The sequence below is a fragment of the Ranitomeya variabilis genome, chromosome 3 (assembly GCF_051348905.1).
Source record: "Ranitomeya variabilis isolate aRanVar5 chromosome 3, aRanVar5.hap1, whole genome shotgun sequence".
NCBI lineage: Eukaryota > Metazoa > Chordata > Amphibia > Anura > Dendrobatidae > Ranitomeya > Ranitomeya variabilis.
The window spans coordinates 214387630-214406513 of record NC_135234.1 but is presented as its reverse complement, the minus strand read 5'-3'; the positions used below and the strand labels follow the sequence as shown (position 1 = coordinate 214406513).

General features: G+C 45.9%; 2 protein-coding genes across 2 annotated transcripts in view; one reads left to right on the top strand and one right to left on the bottom strand.

Annotated features, from left to right (window-relative positions):
* Positions 1 to 18884, top strand: part of CTSE (cathepsin E) — a 92422-nt gene that overhangs the window by 51987 nt on the left and 21551 nt on the right. Inside the window, exons 5-8 of the mRNA XM_077295147.1 lie at positions 8582 to 8781; positions 11283 to 11405; positions 13109 to 13250; positions 16648 to 16746. Coding sequence (XP_077151262.1) covers positions 8582 to 8781; positions 11283 to 11405; positions 13109 to 13250; positions 16648 to 16746 — 564 coding nt within the window. The remainder of the gene's footprint in view (positions 1 to 8581; positions 8782 to 11282; positions 11406 to 13108; positions 13251 to 16647; positions 16747 to 18884) is intronic.
* The window catches only part of LOC143815662 (uncharacterized), a 275486-nt gene that overhangs the window by 251358 nt on the left and 5244 nt on the right, over positions 1 to 18884 (bottom strand). The gene's annotated exons all lie outside the window — the stretch shown is intronic.

The following is an 18884-nucleotide window of genomic DNA, read 5'->3' as shown; positions in this document are numbered from 1 at the left end:
AGGTGGGTGCCAAACTGAGGAAAGACAATCCCAGAGTCATATCACAAGTAACCACAAGAGGGAGCCAAAAAGTCTAATTCACAACAGTACCCCCCCCTTAAGGAGGGGTCACCGAACCCTCACCAAGACCACCAGGGCGATCAGGATGAGCAGCGTGAAAGGCACGAACTAAATCGGCCGCATGCACATCAGAAGCAACCACCCAGGAATTATCCTCCTGACCATAGCCCTTCCACTTGACCAGATACTGAAGCCTCCGTCTGGAGAGACGAGAATCCAAGATCTTCTCCACCACGTACTCCAACTCGCCCTCAACCAACACCGGAGCAGGAGGCTCAACAGAAGGAACCACAGGTACAACGTACCGCCGCAACAAAGACCTATGGAACACGTTGTGAATGGCAAACGACACCGGAAGATCCAAGCGAAAGGACACAGGATTAAGGATTTCCAATATCTTGTAAGGACCGATGAAGCGAGGCTTAAATTTAGGAGAGGAGACCTTCATAGGAACAAATCAAGAAGACAGCCATACCAAATCCCCAACACGAAGTCGGGGACCCACACCGCGGCGGCGGTTGGCAAAACGCTGAGCCTTCTCCTGTGACAACTTTAAGTTGTCCACCACATGATTCCAGATCTGCTGCAACCTATCCACCACAGAATCTACCCCAGGACAGTCAGAAGGCTCCACATGTCCCGAGGAAAAACGAGGATGGAAACCAGAGTTGCAGAAAAATGGCGAAACCAAAGTAGCGGAACTAGCCCGATTATTAAGGGCAAACTCAGCCAACGGCAAGAAGGTCACCCAATCATCCTGATCTGCCGAAACAAAACACCTCAAATAAGCCTCCAGAGTCTGATTAGTTCGCTCCGTTTGTCCATTAGTCTGAGGATGAAAGGCAGACGAAAACGACAAATCAATGCCCATCCTAGCACAAAAGGATCGCTAGAACCTGGAAACAAACTGGGATCCTCTGTCAGACACAATATTCTCAGGAATGTCGTGTAAACGAACCACATTCTGAAAGAACACAGGAACCAGATCGGAAGAGGAAGGCAGCTTAGGCAAAGGCACCAAATGGACCATTTTAGAAAAGCGATCACATACCACCCAGATGACAGACATGCCCTGAGACACCGGGAGATCTGAAATGAAATCCATGGAAATGTGTGTCCAAGGCCTCTTCGGGACAGGCAAGGGCAAGAGCAACCCGCTGGCACGAGAACAGCAAGGCTTAGCTCGAGCACAAGTCCCACAGGACTGCACAAATGACCGCACATCCCGTGACAAGGAAGGCCACCAAAAGGACCTAGCCACCAGATCTCTGGTGCCAAAAATTCCCAGATGCCCTGCCAACACCGAGGAATGAACCTCGGAAATGACTCTGCTGGTCCACTTATCAGGAACAAACAGTCTGTCAGGTGGACAAGAGTCAGGTCTACCAGCCTGAAATCTCTGCAACACACGTCGCAAATCAGGAGAAATGGCTGACAAGATAACTCCCTCTTTAAGAATACCAACTGGTTCTGCGACTCCAGGAGAGTCAGGCACAAAGCTCCTTGAAAGAGCATCAGCCTTCACATTCTTTGAACCTGGTAAATACGAGACCACAAAGTCAAAACGGGAGAAAAACAATGACCAGCGGGCCTGTCTAGGATTCAGGCGTTTAGCAGACTCGAGATACATCAAATTTTTGTGATCAGTCAAGACCACCACACGATGCTTAGCACCCTCGAGCCAATGACGCCACTCCTCAAATGCCCACTTCATGGCCAGCAACTCCCGATTGCCAACATCATAATTCCGCTCAGCAGGCGAAAACTTCCTAGAGAAGAAAGCACATGGTCTCATTACCGAGCAACCAGGGCCTCTCTGCGACAAAACGGCCCCTGCCCCAATCTCAGAAGCATCCACTTCGACCTGAAAGGGAAGTGAGACATCAGGCTGGCACAAAACAGGCGCCGAAGTAAACCGGCGCTTCAACTCTTGGAACGCCTCCACGGCTGCAGGAGCCCAGTTAGCAACATCAGAACCTTTCTTGGTCATATCCGTCAAAGGTTTAACAACGCTAGAAAAATTAGCGATAAAACGACGGTAGAAGTTAGCAAAACCCAAGAACTTCGGAAGACTCTTAACTGACGTGGGTTGAGTCCAATCATGAATAGCTCGGACCTTGACTGGGTCCATCTCCACAGCAGGAGGAAAAAATAAACCCCAAAAAGGGAACCTTCTGTACTCCAAAGAGACACTTTGAGCCCTTAACAAACAAAGCATTCTCACGCAAAACCTGAAACACCATCCTGACCTGCTCCACATGTGAGTCCCAATCTTCAGAGAAAACCAGAATATCATCCAGATAAACAATCATAAATTTATCCAGATACTTCCGGAAAATATCATGCATAAAGGACTGAAACACTGAGGGAGCATTAGAGAGCCTAAAAGGCATCACCAAGTACTCAAAATGACCTTCGGGCGTATTAAATGCAGTCTTCCATTCATCTCCTTGCTTAATGCGCACAAGGTTGTACGCACCACGAAGATCTATCTTGGTGAACCACTTGGCACCTTTAATCCGGGCAAACAAGTCCGACAACAGAGGCAAAGGATACTGAAATTTAACAGTGATTTTATTCAGAAGCCGATAGTCAATACAAGGTCTCAAAGATCCGTCCTTCTTGGCCACAAAAAAGAATCCCGCACCAAGAGGGGAAGAGGATGGACGGATATGCCCCTTCTCCAGAGACTCCTTGATATACGAACGCATTGCGGCATGCTCAGGTACAGACAGATTAAACAGTCTTCCCTTAGGAAATTTACTACCTGGAATCAAATCTATGGCGCAGTCACAGTCCCTATGAGGAGGCAGAGCATTGGACCTGGACTCGCTGAATACATCCTGATAATCAGACAAATACTCAGGAACTTCCGAAGGAGTAGAGGAAGCAATAGACACCGGCGGGGAATCAGCATGAATTCCCTGACAGCCCCAACTTGACACAGACATTGCCTTCCAATCCAAGACTGGATTGTGGGTCTGTAACCATGGCAGACCCAAAACGACCAAATCATGCATTTTATGCAGAACAAGAAAACGAATCACCTCCCGATGTTCAGGAGTCATGCACATGGTTACCTGCGTCCAAAACTGCGGTTTATTTTCCGCCAATGGCGTAGCATCAATACCTCTAAGAGGAATAGGATTTACCAACGGTTCAAGAACAAAACCACAGCGCTTAGCAAATGACAGATCCATAAGACTCAGGGCAGCACCTGAATCCACAAACGCCATAACAGGGTAAGAAGACAATGAGCAAATTAAAGTCACAGACAAAATAAATTTAGGTTGCAAATTACCAATGGCGACAGGACTAACAACCCTTGTTAGACGTTTAGAGCATGCTGATATAACATGTGTAGAATCACCACAGTAAAAACACAACCCATTCTGACGTCTATGATTTTTCCGCTCATTTCTAGTCTGAATTCTATCACATTGCATTAAATCAGGTGTTTGTTCAGACAACACCACCAGAGGATTAGCGGTTTTGCGCTCCCGCAAACGCCGGTCAATTTGAATAGCCAGCGCCATGGAATCATTCAGACTTGTAGGAATGGGGAAACCCACCATCACATTCTTAATGGCTTCAGAAAGGCCATTTCTGAAATTTGCGGCCAGAGCACACTCATTCCACTGAGTAAGCACGGACCATTTCCGAAATTTTTGGCAATACACTTCAGCTTCATCCTGGCCCTGAGAAATAGCCAGCAAGGCTTTTTCTGCCTGAACTTCAAGATTGGGTTCCTCGTAAAGCAATCCGAGCGCCAGAAAAAACGCATCAATATTTGCCAATGCCGGATCTCCTGGCGCTAGCGAGAAAGCCCAATCCTGAGGGTCGCCCCGTAAAAAAGAGATAACAATTTTAATTTGCTGAGCTGAATCTCCAGATGAACGGGGTCTCAGAGATAGAAACAATTTACAATTATTCCTGAAATTCCTAAACTTAAATCGGTCTCCAGAAAACAGTTCAGGAATAGGTATTTTAGGTTCAGACATTGGACTACTGGTAACAAAATCTTGTATGCCCTGCACACGAGCAGCAAGCTGGTCTACACTTGTAATCAAGGTCTGGACATTCATGTCTGCAGCAAGCACAAGCCACTCAGAGGTAAAGGGGAGGAAGAGAGGAAAAAAAAAAAAAAAAAAACTCAGAATTTCCTTTCTTATTATCCCACTTCTGCAATGCATTAAACATTCAATGTTGGCCTGGCATACTGTTATGACCCCAATGGAAGAGGGTCTCAAAAATAATTACTAAGTCTGCAAACACTAAAAACCAGCTCATAGGGCAGTGGTAACTGAGCTGACCATATATCTAATCCTAGCACCACAAATAGCAGCAGCCGGGGAACGTGCCTACGTTGGTTCTAGACGTCTCGCGCCAGCCGGAGAACTAACTAACCCTAGAAGGGAAAAGAAAGACCTTTCTTGCCTCCAGAGAAGAGACCCCAAAAGTTGGATACAAGCCCCCAACAAATAATAACGGTGAGGTAAGAGGAAAAGACAAACGTAAGAATGAGCTAGGTATTTAGCAAAGAGAGGCCCACTAGCTAATAGCAGAATATAGTAAGATGACTTATATGGTCAGCAAAAACCCTATCAAAATATCCACGCTGGATATTCAAGAACCCCCGAACCGTCTAACGGCCCGGGGGGAGAACACCAGCCCCCTAGAGCTTCCAGCAAAGTCAGGAATCACATTTAGTACAAGCTGGAAAAATATAAGAGCAAAGCAAATAGCCAAAAAACAAAGAAGCAGGACTTAGCTTAATTTTGCACGAACCGGACCAGCAGACAGGAGCAAACAGAAAGGATCTGATTACAACGATGCCAGGCACTGGACTAAGGATCCAGGAAGTTTATATAACAACACCCCTGGACTAACGACCCAGGTGGGTGCCAAACTGAGGAAAGACAATCCCAGAGTCATATCACAAGTAACCACAAGAGGGAGCCAAAAAGTCTAATTCACAACACTAACCCTAGTGGAAAAAAAAATATTTTCTTTATTTTATTATTGTCCCTACCTATGGGGGTGATAAAGGGGGGGTTCATTTACAATTTTTTTTTATTTTGATCACTGTGATAGGTTTTATCACAGTGATCAAAATGTAGCTGGAACGAATCTGCCAGCCGGCAGATTTGGCGGGTGCACTGCGCATGCACCCGCCATTTTGGAAGATGGCGGCGCCCATGGAGAAGACGGACGGACACCGGGAGGCTCGGTAAGTATGAGGGGGGGGGATCGGAGCACGGGGGGGGGTGATCGGAGCACAGGGGGTGGGATCGGAGCACGGGGGGTGGGATCAAAGCACGGGGGGAGCGGGCAGGAGGACGGGGGAGCGGACAGGAGGACAGAGGGGAGCACGGGACAGAACTGAGGACTGGGGAGGCGATCGGTGGGTGTGGGCGGGGACAGATTAGGTTTTCCAGCCATGGACGAAGATATTACAGCATCGGCCATGGCTGGATTGTAATATTTCACCAGTTTTCATAGTGAAATATTACAAATCGCTCTGATTGGCTGTTTCACTTTCAACAGCCAATCAGAGCGATCGTAGCCACGGGGGGTGAAGCCACCCCCCCTGGGCTGAAGTACCACTCCCCCTGTCCCTGCAGATTGGGTGAAATTGGAGTTAACCCTTTCACCCGATCTGCAGGGACGCGATCATTCCATGACGCCACATAGGCGTCATGGGTCGGATTGGCACAGGTTTTCATGACGCCTACGTGGCGTCATGGGTCGGGAATGGGTTAAGAGTAGTGTTGAGCGATACCGTCCGATACTTGAAAGTATCGGTATCGGAAAGTATCGGCCGATACCGGCAAAATATCGGATCCAATCCGATACCGATACCCGATACCAATACAAGTCAATGGGACTCATGTATCGGACGGTATTCCTGATGGTTCCCAGGGTCTGAAGGAGAGGAAACTCTCCTTCAGGCCCTGGGAACCATATAAATGTGTAAAAGAAAGAATTAAAATAAAAAATATCGCTATCCTTACCTCTCCGACGCAGCCGGGACTTCAGCGAGGGAACCGGCAGCGTTGTTTGTTTAAAATTCGCGCTATTACTTGGTTACGTGAATTCCCGGCTTGTGATTGGTCAGGTCGGCCATGTTGCCGGGACGCGGACCAATCACAGCAAGCCGTGACGAAATTACGTCACGGCTTGCTGTGATTGGTCCGCGTCCCGGCAATATGGCCGCCCTGACCAATCACAAGCCGTGACGTCACGGGAGGCTGGACACGCGCTCATTTTAAAATGGGCGCGTGTCCAGCCTCCCGTGACGTCACGGCTTGTGATTGGTTGCGCCGCGGTCAACCAATCACAAGCCGGGAGGCTGGACGCGCTCATTTTAAAATGGGCGCGTGTCCAGCCTCCCGTGACGTCACGGCTTGTGATTGGTTGCGCCGCGGTCAACCAATCACAAGCCGGGAGGCTGGACGCGCTCATTTTAAAATGGGCGCGTGTCCAGCCTCCCGTGACGTCACGGCTTGTGATTGGTTGCGCCGCGGTCAACCAATCACAAGCCGGGAGGCTGGACGCGCTCATTTTAAAATGGGCGCGTGTCCAGCCTCCCGTGACGTCACGGCTTGTGATTGGTCAGGGCGGCCATATTGCCGGGACGCGGACCAATCACAGCAAGCCGTGATGTAATTTCGTCACGGCTTGCTGTGATTGGTCCGCGTCCCGGCAACGTGGCCGACCTGACCAATCACAAGCCGGGAATTCACGTAACCAAGTAATAGCGCGAATTTTAAACAAACAACGCTGCCGGTTCCCTCGCTGAAGTCCCGGCTGCGTCGGAGAGGTGAGTATAGCGATATTTTTTATTTTAATTCTCTCTTTTACACATTTTAACATTAATGTTGTTGCGATACCCGATACCCGATACCACAAGAGTATCGGAATCCCGGTATCGGAATTCCGATACAGCAAGTATCGGCCGATACCCGATACTTGCAGCATCGGAATGCTCAACACTAGTTAAGAGGCTCCTCTGTCCTCCACTCATTACCTGTTGTAATGGCACCTGTTTGAACTTGTAATCAGTATAAAAGACACCTGTCCACATCCTCAAACAGTCACACTCCAAACTCCATTATGGTGAAGACCAAAGAGCTTTCGAAGGACACCGGAAACAAAATTGTAGCGCTGCACCAGTCTGGGAAGACTGAATCTGAAATAGGCAAGCAGCTTTGTGTGATGAAATCAACTGTGAGATCAATAGCAAGAAAATGGAAGACATACAATACCACTGATAATCTCCATCTATCTGGGGCTTCACGCAAGATCTCACCCTGTGGGGTCAAAATGATCACAAGAACGGTAAGCAAAAATCCCAGAACCACACAGGGGAACCTAGTGAATGACCTGCAAAGAGCTGGGACCTTCGTAACAAAGGCTACCATCAGTAACACACTACACAGCCAGGGACTCAGATCCTACAGTGCCAGATGTGTCCCCCTGCTTAAACCAGTACATGTCCGGGCCCATCTGAAGTTTGCTAGAGAGCATTTGGATTATCCAGAAGAGTATTGGGAGAATGTCATATGATCTGATGAAACCAAAGTAGAACTGTTTGGTAGAAACAAAACTCGTGGGGGTGGCAACATCATGCTATGGGGCTGTTTCTCCGCAAAGGGACCAGGACGACCGATCCGTGTACATGAAAGAATGAATGGGGCTATGTATCGTGAGATTTTGAGTGCAAACATCTTTCCATCAGCATGGGCATTGAAGATGAAATCTGGATGGGTCTTTCAGCATGATAATGATCCCAAGCACACCACCAGGGCAACGAAGGAGTGGCTTCGTAAGAAGCATATGAAGGTCCTGGAGTGGCCTAGCCAGTCTCCAGATCTCAGCCCCATAGAAAACCTTTGGAGGGAGTTGAAAGTTGCCCAGTGACAGGCCCAAAACATCACTGCTCTAGAGGAGATCTGCATGGAGGAATGGACCAACATACCACCAACAGTGTGTGCCAACTTTGTGAACACTTACTGAAAACGTTTGACCTCTATCATTGCCAACAAAGGATATATAATAAAATGTGGAGATGAACTTTTATTAATGAACAAATTACTTATTTTCCACCATAATTTGCAAAATAAATCTTGCCAAGTCAGATAAGGCGATTTTCTGGATTTGTTTTCTCATTTTGACTCTCATAGTTGTGGTCTACCTATGGTGTCAATTACAGGCCTCTCTCATCTTTATAAGTGGGAGAACTTACACAATTGGTGGCTGACAACATACTTTTTTTCCCCAATGTATAGGAAACATGGCCAGTATTTCTGATACAGGTTTGATAAATTATGCCCAATATGTCTACATGAAATTACGAAAACTTATTTTTAGGCATTTTACCACAAACCAACAACAATTTGTTTGCTTCCTTTCACATGTTTCACTACACTCCTATGATTTAGCTATTTTCTCTATGTGCAGACTTTTCATAACATATATCTGTTGCTTCCATTTATAATCTATATCTTTTATCTTTCAGGTTCAAGGGATAACTGTGCAGATTCAGATGTTTGCAGAAAGTGTGTCTGAGCCTGGAAGCACTTTTCAAGATGCTAATTTTGATGGAATTTTGGGTCTGGCGTACCCTTCCCTTGCTGTGGATGGTTGCACCCCTGTGTTTGACAATATGATTTTACAGAATCTAGTTGCGCAACCAGTGTTCGGTGTCTACATGAGCAGGTAACAGCAGCAGCTCTAGGAAGAGGCCATTCTGGCAGAATGGTCCTATTCACATTACGCTTCTTGTTTATATTTATTGTGTAAGCCGGGAAAGCTCCCGATTTATGCGCTTAACATGGTTATTTGGTTTTATAGTCAAGCAGGAGCCAAACCAGTGTTCTTTTAGCCGCCATCTGGCTTGTATACATCATTATACCACCGAAAAACAAAAAATCATAGTAGACAATTCAGAGGAGTTCTTAGGTATATAGGTCCACTCTTTATAGGGGCCTCCACAGTATTCCATATAATATGAGTCTCCCTCCCACCACTGTTTCAGGGTCCCCCATTGTTTTACTGGATCCTGAGGACTCCACAGGCAAGACTTAGGTGGACACTGTCATAGTGCTGATGCTTGCATAGGACGTCAGAGTCCCAGCACTGTGCGATGACATCACTGTGTTGGGACTTTGATGTTGAGTGCGGGCGTCAACGCCTCGGCTGTTCTGTAGACCACAGGTTTAAAGCGACCTACGGTCTTCAGAACAGAGAGTGGTAGCACAGGGAGATCGTGTCTCCCTACCCTACCGCGGGGCTTAACTATGTCGGACACTGATACAATTAAAGGTAGCGTAGGTCTGGGTGGGCCCCTCTGAGTGTGGGGCACAGGGCGCCTGCACCCTTTATCCGTCCGGTAGTGACGCTACTGGGCTGGACTTAAACCATGTTTTTGCCATATGGTTACTGCTTACTCAAAATAAGTATACAGCACCAATAGGATGCGGCTGGATACCTATTCAGTCGGATCATTTGCCATTCACTGCCACTGCGAAACCAAAAAAAAGTCTCTTACCTCTGCATATTATTTTTGATAGGATAGAAAACAAACAAACAAGAAAAGAGACTATGCATATAGGGCGCACACCCAGAATACAATTAAGTTGAAAAAATACAAAAAATTATTTATTAATGAGGGAGACAGAAAACACCAATAAAAACATATTAAAATACAACCAACACACCAATGGTCCTATACAGAGTAAATATATGGAGACAGCTAAAGATACAATAATATATGGTGAGTCACGCCACCAACACACTACTGGTACTTTCGTAAATGTAAGATACAAAGATGTAGCATAAATAGCACAACACATATGCACAAACGGTGACTTATGTGCACAATGGCTTATGTGCACAGAGCAAGGTAGCAGGTAAACTCTGGGCGTCCCCAGAGTACCATATAGTGCAGGAGTGCCCCTATATAAATGAAAAGGCTAATGCTAGCAAGGGGGCCTCAATAAGCCTACTAAATTTCAGCAAGAGGAGATAAGTGTAAATTCCCTCAAAAAAAAAAAAAAAAGATTTGGGAGCTTAAATACCAAAAATAGTCCCTATAAAAGGCAACGCTACCAGTATCAGGGGATGAAGCTGCATCCTGCAGCGATACGCGTGGGGCTTTCCCCACACTACTTGGGTCCTGGGACCATTCTCTTCTGACTGTATGACGGCTGACGCCACACTCTGGACTGCCTGATACGGTGATGTTCCCTCATATTTAGTCTTTTGGCTTATTTCTCTGACATTGGTCTGCCCTTTTTCCTTCCACTGTGATGGTTTGAGTTGGCGAGTTTATCTTATACGCTCCCTATATCACTTTAACAGGCTCGTCCCTCTGTGATACTGGTAGCGTTGCCTTTTATAGGGACTATTTTTGGTATTTAAGCTCCCAAATCTTTTTTTTTTTTTTTTGAGGGAATTTACACTTATCTCCTCTTGCTGCAATTTAGTAGGCTTATTGAGGCCCCCTTGCTAGCATTAGCCTTTTCATTTATATAGGGGCACTCCTGCACTATATGGTACTCTGGGGACGCCCAGAGTTTACCTGCTACCTTGCTCTGTGCACATAAGCCATTGTGCACATAAGTCACCGTTTGTGCATATGTGTTGTGCTATTTATGCTACATCTTTGTATCTTACATTTACGAAAGTACCAGTAGTGTGTTGGTGGCGTGACTCACCATATATTATTGTATCTTTAGCTGTCTCCATATATTTACTCTGTATAGGACCATTGGTGTGTTGGTTGTATTTTAATATGTTTTTATTGGTGTTTTCTGTCTCCCTCATTAATAAATAATTTTTTGTATTTTTTCAACTTAATTGTATTCTGGGTGTGCGCCCTATATGCATAGTCTCTTTTCTTGTTTGTTTGGTATATGCTGCTGCTATGCATTGAGCTGCACCCCTTATTATACTTACCTTATAGGTCGCAATTGGCTCCTCGCCCATTGGTAGTGCTCCCTAGCTCTCCCTCTTCCTTTGCAGGATAGAAAACAAAGACTGAACTTTTCTATTTTGGCAAAAACAATATGCAGATGTAAAAAAAATATGCCTCGACTGTATGACAAAAACATAGTATGTGAACTAAGCCCAATTATTTTTCCATTCTTCGCACTTTCATGGGATTTCTATTTGCCATTATGTAATCTTTTCTGTTACTAATATCTATAAATTCTCAGGGACTCCAACTCCCCAGAAGGTGGAGAGCTGCTTCTCGGTGGCTATGACACATCACGTTTCTCAGGACAACTGAACTGGGTGCCAGTTACTGTACAGGGATACTGGCAAATCCAAGTTGATAGGTAAGTCTTTGAAGCTCGTGGTCTTCCAAGTCATAAGGACTATAATGCCATGTTCTCACATAGTGCAAATGCTGCGCTTTATTTCACTGCATTTTATTTATTTTTTATTTTTGCAGAAAATCTGTTGTGTTTAATGGAGCGCCCCCAGACGCAGGGCCGCGGGGTACTCGGTACCGGGCCTCTCTGTCTCGGTTCTGGGGTTGTCACGGTGGCTAGACCCGGTCCGTGACCCTGCTAAGGGGCGTCCAATGAAAGTTGTAAGTGGTGGTGCGGGGTGCAGGTCGCGATGAATAACGAGGACACAGGGTTGCAGTCTCTGTACCTCTTTACTGAAGGCTTCAAGGTCCTCAATCCAGAGTACGGTTAACAGGGCTGTCTGGGACCGGCCGGTCCGATGGCACCTCCAGAGTTCCCTTTACAGGTGGAAATCTGTGCCTACCTTCTAGTGCCTGTGTGTTGTAGTACTTCCCTGCTGAGCACCACGGGATAGTCCTCACAACTGTTGTGTCTGTTTCTGATGTTATTTCCCACAACTTATGTCTGTTCTGATGTTCTTCTCCATCCCCCAGATGATATGGCTAGGACGCACCCGTATGATGGGTAGGCCTGGAGTTCTTCCGGGACCCTAGCGTCGCCCCTCTCCCACAGTTGCCCCCTATGTCTTCTTAGGTGATTTTGGTGAGACAGCCAACCTAAAATTAACTGTCCTGCCGCTGTTTGAAGTATTGCTTGGAGCCTAATACTTCCTCGGCGTTCTGGCCACCGGCTACGCGCCTCAGTAGGATGTTGCCTCGATCTTACAGCACGACTCCTAGTGGTGTTATCTCCTTTTTGCTTTGATCTCGTTTCTCACTCTCCACAATAAACCTTCCTTCTTGTCCTTTCTTGAGATACCGCCGCGATGTAGTGCAGGCGCGGTTCCTTAACGTTCTTTCCTTTTTCGCTAGGCCTCTGTCAGGATCCCACCCCTGACAGGGACCCCCCTGAATCTTCCCCTGCAACACCCTCTGCCACAGGATGTTGCCTGGTTCCAACCCAGTCAGCTTCTGTCTAACTTTCTATCTAACCCCCAGTTTTACCAGACTGTGAGGAGTGGCCTAATACATAGCACCCTTAGCTCCCCCTGGAGGCCAGACTATGAAGTGTATTGGTGTCTGTGATACCTGGTCAGGTGAACTACTTCAGTGCCATCAGACGTACCATCACTCCCCTTAGCGGCGGAACAACAGTACTGCAACGACCAGGACTCTGGGGAGCTGCATTAACAGTTGCAGCAAAAGTGGATGTAATTTCATGAAAATTCATTGTGTTCAATTGTGCGTTTTAAGGCACTGTTCGCTGGTTCCTTTTTTCCCTATAAGCTTCTATGGGGAGCCTGAAAAAATACATGTAAAAAGTAATTTCCTTTTTATTTGCAGGGGTCCCAGCTTTTCTACACTTAAAATCTCAATAAAGTCAAATCTGCAACAAAATGCAGAAAAAGAAACAGTTGAAAAGCACATAAAAAATCTTTTAAACACAATAATCAGAGGGTATCGCTGTTGTATATTTTGGTGAAAAAAATCAGTGGACAAAAGCAGCAATTTCACATGTGGGAACATGGTGTAAGGTCACAAATAATGTTTAATATCATATTCTATGTATATAATTAGTGTAATAAAGTATTATTGTAAGAAAGTAAATTGATTTCACATTTTGTTCAGCATCCTGGTAGGAGGAGAAACAACATTTTGCACCCAAGGATGTCAGGCCATTGTAGATACTGGAACCTCGATGATCACAGGGCCATCATCTGATATTCTGCTTCTGCAAGGGTACATTGGAGCCACTGAAACAGATGGTGAAGTAAGAGCCTCAAATTAAAGAGAACCTTCACTGGATTTTTAATTTAAACTGAATACCTCCTCCAATTGCCGCTGCTTAACTGATTCTGGGACAGTATTTATTTTTCTTCTGTAACCCATTTCAAAATTACAGTATATCCCCAATACTAATGATGCAGACTTTCCCTTCAACCAACTGGGCGTATACTACAGAACATCAATGTTGACATATGCTCTTTTCTCCTCTGTCTATTGGCTTAGCAACTGTGGTCACAGGGGTTATTGCTGTGACCAGGCCCACCAGGCCAGGTTTCTGCCGACACCAACAGAAACTTCAACTGGATGTGCGTCCTCGGATGGCTAGGGAATAAGCCGTTAAAAAGCGGCACTGAGGAATAAGTACCCTTAACTGCCACCGCTAAAAGGCGTATCGGCAGTCGTTAAGGGGTTAAACTCTCCCCACAACTAGTCTCCTGTTTGTGCCCAGTCACTTCTCCTCCTCCCTGGCTGGCTAGGTCTTAACCCTCTCATCCCTGAACACAGGATGCTACAGGCCACAGGGAAGTCTAAACATATTAAAGAGAAGACAATGACCTCTTGTGGCTGGTGGTCAATACTGCAGATACATTTCAGTTATATAACATTACTATAATACAATAATGTGAATCATGACTTCAGGGGGTAAATATGACAACCCGACCACTTCCTTACAGTTGCACTGTTGGCCCAAACTGTCTGCTCTCAGATACTGTAACAGTGTGAGATGGTAATGAATAGACTTGCCGTTTCGGACTCCAGCCACAAGAGGTCACTGTTGCCTTCTGACTAGACGCTATTGCAAACTTCATGGTATTAGACAGTTGGAGCAGGGAGCTGACTGGAGACAGAGAGGACAAGAGAGAGAGAGAAATCAACTGCCATTCTGGGATCCCATTGTGTACCAGAAACTGACCAGAGTACTGAAGAAACGTGTGCCTGTTTCTGCGACACCTGTTAGAGGGAACAAATTACTTTAGGGAACGATTACAGTTGGATGTAGAGTTGGATTCCCACCCAAGGCATCTGCTGTAATATAGAGGCCCTACTGTTAGCTACTGGGCTAAAACTACACTCCAGATGACAAGTCCAACATCCAGTCCTCGACTACCCAACTAACGGATGATCAGCTGCCCTCTTCTGCGACTAGGTTTCAGTCAGTAATTCTGGAGCACAGGCCCCGCCACAGTGATCACGCACACTTAGAGAGAGAGTTTGGCACCAAACGTAGATTCTCAGTTAGAGACATTGTTTGCTAGTAGAACTGTATGAACCAGAGCTAAATACTCACCTCATTAGGGGAACTTGTGTACAAATAACCTAACAGAATTGTAATCTTAGAGACTTGTTAAGTTTGTGAACCGCTGCGCTGCACCGCTGCAGGGGCCGCCTCTTGCACCCATCTAATTACTCCCTTGCCCTTGGTTAATTCTCGGTTACCATATTAGGAGGAAGCCCAGGTCAGGCAAATTATAGTGTATCTGATAGAACAAACTGGGCCTATAGGTTGTGCAGCGCAGGGGTCTTAGCCGACCAGGGCTAGGTGTGTGTGAAAGTTAACTGTGTTTCTTTCTTCCATTGTAAAGGTAACTCGGGTTCCATTTTCAGTAAAAAGTAGTTCCTTGACAAATTGTCTGTAAGGGTATGTTTCCACGGGCCGGATTATCTGCTGATTGAACGCTGCGTACAACCTCAGCGTTCAACCCGCAGCATCCGGATGTTACAGCATAGTGGAGGGGATTTTATGAAATCCCGTCTCCACTATGCGTGTGGACACACATCCGGTGGCTCTGCGTTTCCGGATATGCGGTGCATCTTTTAGAACGCAGCATGTCTGTTAACCTTGCCGCGACGCTCCTTCTCCGCAAGGTAAATAACACAGTCCTATGTATAGGGTGCAGCGATTCGCACGCATAGTGGAGACGGGATTTCATGAACTCCCCTCCACTACGCTGTAACATCTGGACGCTGCGGATTGAACCCTGCAGCTGTACGCAGCGTTCAACCCACAGCTAATCCGAATGTAATCCGGCCCGTGGAAACATACCCTTAGTGTTCTTTGTCTTTGCTCGTTGTATTCTGGGAGAGACCACCCCGGTACACCGTCTACAACAGCGTTGGAAGAACGCAGTGGCACTAAAACTGGCTGGATGTATGCTCCAGTTTTCCTGCCAGCTCTAAATTAGCGCCTTGAAGCTCTGTTAAAAAGATCTTGTAAACACTGTGCATCCCTGACCTACAGAATTAGCAGTAAGCAATAAAACTATAAATCTGTCCATTCTTGAGAGCAGAAAGCATTTTTAATATGTTAAATGCAAATGTTCTAGTTTTTAGAAGCACTTTATCATTTTCACCTCTTGTGATGTCCAGACTTAATCCTTTAAAGGTGCTGTTTGATGTAGGAAAAAAGGTACTTTTTTCCCCCCAGAAAAGGCAGCACACTAAAGGTACCGTCACATTAAGCGACGCTGCAGCGATAGCGACAGCGATGCCGATCGCTGCAGCGTCGCTGTTTGGTCGCTGGAGAGCTGTCACACAGACCGCTCTCCAGCGACCAACGATGCCGAGGTCCCCGGGTAACCAGGGTAAGCATCGGGTTGCTAAGCGCAGGGCCGCGCTTAGTAACCCGATGTTTACCCTGGTTACCAGCGTAAAAGTTAAAAAAACAAACAGCACATACTCACCAGCGCGTCCCCCAGCCTCTGCTTCCTGACACTGACTGAGCTCCGGCCCTAACAGCACAGCGGTGACGTCACCGCTGTGCTTTCACTTTCAGTTTAGGGCCGGCGCTCAGTCAGTGTCAGGAAGCAGAGGCTGGGGGACGCGCTGGTGAGTATGTGCTGTTTGTTTTTTTAACTTTTACGCTGGTAACCAGGGTAAACATCGGGTTACTAAGCGCGGCCCTGCGCTTAGTAACCCGATGTTTACCCTGGTTACCAGTGTAAAATATCGCTGGTATCCTTGCTTTTGCTGTCAAACACGGCGATACACGGCGACCTAGCGACCAAATAAAGTGCAGACCTTCTAGCAGCGACCAGCAATTTCACAGCGGGATCCAGATCGCTGCTGCGTGTCAAATACAGCGATATCGCTATCCAGGTCGCTGCAACGTCACGGATCGCTGGCGATATCGCCTAGTGTGACGGTACCTTTAGCCCTGAACTGTATCTGGTATTACAGTTTATCTCCATGGGTCTGAGCAGTAATACTATGCACATGCTATGGCCAAAAGTTGCCTTGTTCCTGGAGAAAAAAACAATTTTATGCTCAAGTACGGTAATCTAAGGGGTAAAGTTTTACTTGTGGATTAGATTTCCTGCTCTCTGTCTGTGAAGATGTTATTTGCAAGTAAGGTAGTAACCTATATATTTTTTATGTTTTAGTATGGTGTCAGTTGCAGTAGCTTAAGCTCCATGCCCATCGTGACGTTTGTAATCAATGGTATTAGTTACAACTTAACATCTGAACAGTATACACTTCCGGTAAGTTCAATAAAAAGTTCCACATTAAAATGTTAACCTTCAGCTAGAACAGGCTGCATGGTTCCTTAACGGAAACCTGCCAGCATGATTCACCCTCCTCCACGATCCATGGCCATGTTGCTCTGTGAAAGATAATGTCATCCACACTTTTACTTCTGCAATCTGTTGCTCCCTTACTGGAGAAACATGTTGTTTTTATTCATATCCAGATGAGGTTTAAAGTGTCAGGCTGGAGACACACTAGCGATTTTAAAATCAGTCCAATTTTGATGCAGCAGAGTCGGACAAGTTTAATGCAAGTGTCATGCGTTTTTTAGGCAAGTACAATCCGATTTTTCACACCTAGCGTCCAATTTACACCCGAATGCAGTGTGATTGGTATCTGACTGCAATGCGATTTTAACATGAGCTTTTGCATAGACAAATTCTCTGTCATTTACACATAATTTTCAAAGGAAATATTCTTCAAAACATATATATAGATATATAAATATATATAATAGATAATAGATAGATGGATAGATAAAAGCTGGCAATTCATGTGCCACGTACAGTAAAATCACACAGTGACAGGTTAGAATAAAATAGATACTGTATATACACATAGAATACATAGATATATAGATGTCAGTGACACACACATATATATGTATTTAAATTACATAGATAGATAGAAGAAAAGCCAGCAACTCATGTGCCATGTACTATAAAATCACTGCAGGAGCCAACAGGATAGAAGAGATGGATTACATACAGTAAATACAAATAAAATAGGTAGATATATAGATGTCAGTGACAAATACAATTAGTACAGTGTGTGCAGGCAGCTTACTGTACATGTATTTAATTAATATAAGATTATTTTTTGGAAAAAAATGGTGTGGGCTCCCACGTAATTTTCATAATCAGCAGAGGGAAAGCCAATGGCTGGGGGCCGATGTTTATAGCCTGTGAACGGGGTAATACCCATGGATCTTCCCAGACTATTAATATCAGCTCACTACTGTATACATTGCCCTTACTGGCTATTAAAATGGGGGACCCCAACAAGAAAATGATGTGGGGTCCCCCTATAATTAATAACCAGCAAAAGCTATGCAGACAGCTGTATGCTGATATTAATAGCCTAGGAAGGGGCCATGGATACTGCCCCCCAGGCTAAAAACATCAGTTCTCTACCGCCACAGAAAAGGCGCATCTCTAAGATGCGCCAATTCTGGCACTTAGCCTTGCTCTTCCCACTTGCCCTGTAGCGGTGGCAAGTGGGGTGATAGTTGGGGGGTTGATGTCACCTTTGTATTGTCATTTGACATCAAGCCCCGAGGTTTGTAATAAGACGCCCCCATTACTATCCCCATAGTCATACTGTAAATAAACACAGACATCCAGAAAAAAGTCCTTTAATTGAAAGAATGACACAATCTCCTTTAACATTCTTAAGGTACCTTCACACGAAACGACTTTGTAACGATATCGCTAGCGATCCGTGACGTTGCAGCGTCCTGGCTAGCGATATCGTTTAGTTTGACACGCAGCAGCGATCAGGATCCTGCTGTGATGTCACTGGTCGCTGAATAAAGTTCAGAACTTTATTTGGTCGTCCGATCGCCGTGTATCGTTGTGTTTGACAGCAAAAGCAACGATACCAGCGATATTTTACACCGGTAACCAGGGTAAACATCGGGTTACTAAGGGCCGCACTTAGTAACCCGATGTTTACCCTGGTTACCAGTGTAAAATGTAAAAAAAAAACAAATAGTACATACTTACATTCGCATCCCCCGCCGTCTGCTTCCCACACTGACTGAGCGCCACAAAGTGAAAGTGAAAGCACAGCACAGCGGTGACATCACCGCTGTGCCCTGCTACTGCCGGCGCTCAGTCAGTCAGTCAGTGCACGAAGCGGACGCCGGGGGACGCGAATGTAAGTATGTACTGTTTGTTTTTTTTACATTTTACGCTGGTAACCAGGGTAAACATCGGGTTACTAAGCGCGGCCCTGCGCTTAGTAACCCGATGTTTACCCTGGTTACCCGGGGACTTCGGCATCGTTGGTCGCTGGAGAGCGGTCTGTGTGACAGCTCTCCAGCGATCAAACAGCGACGCTGCAGCGATCGGCATCGTTGTCGCTATCGCTG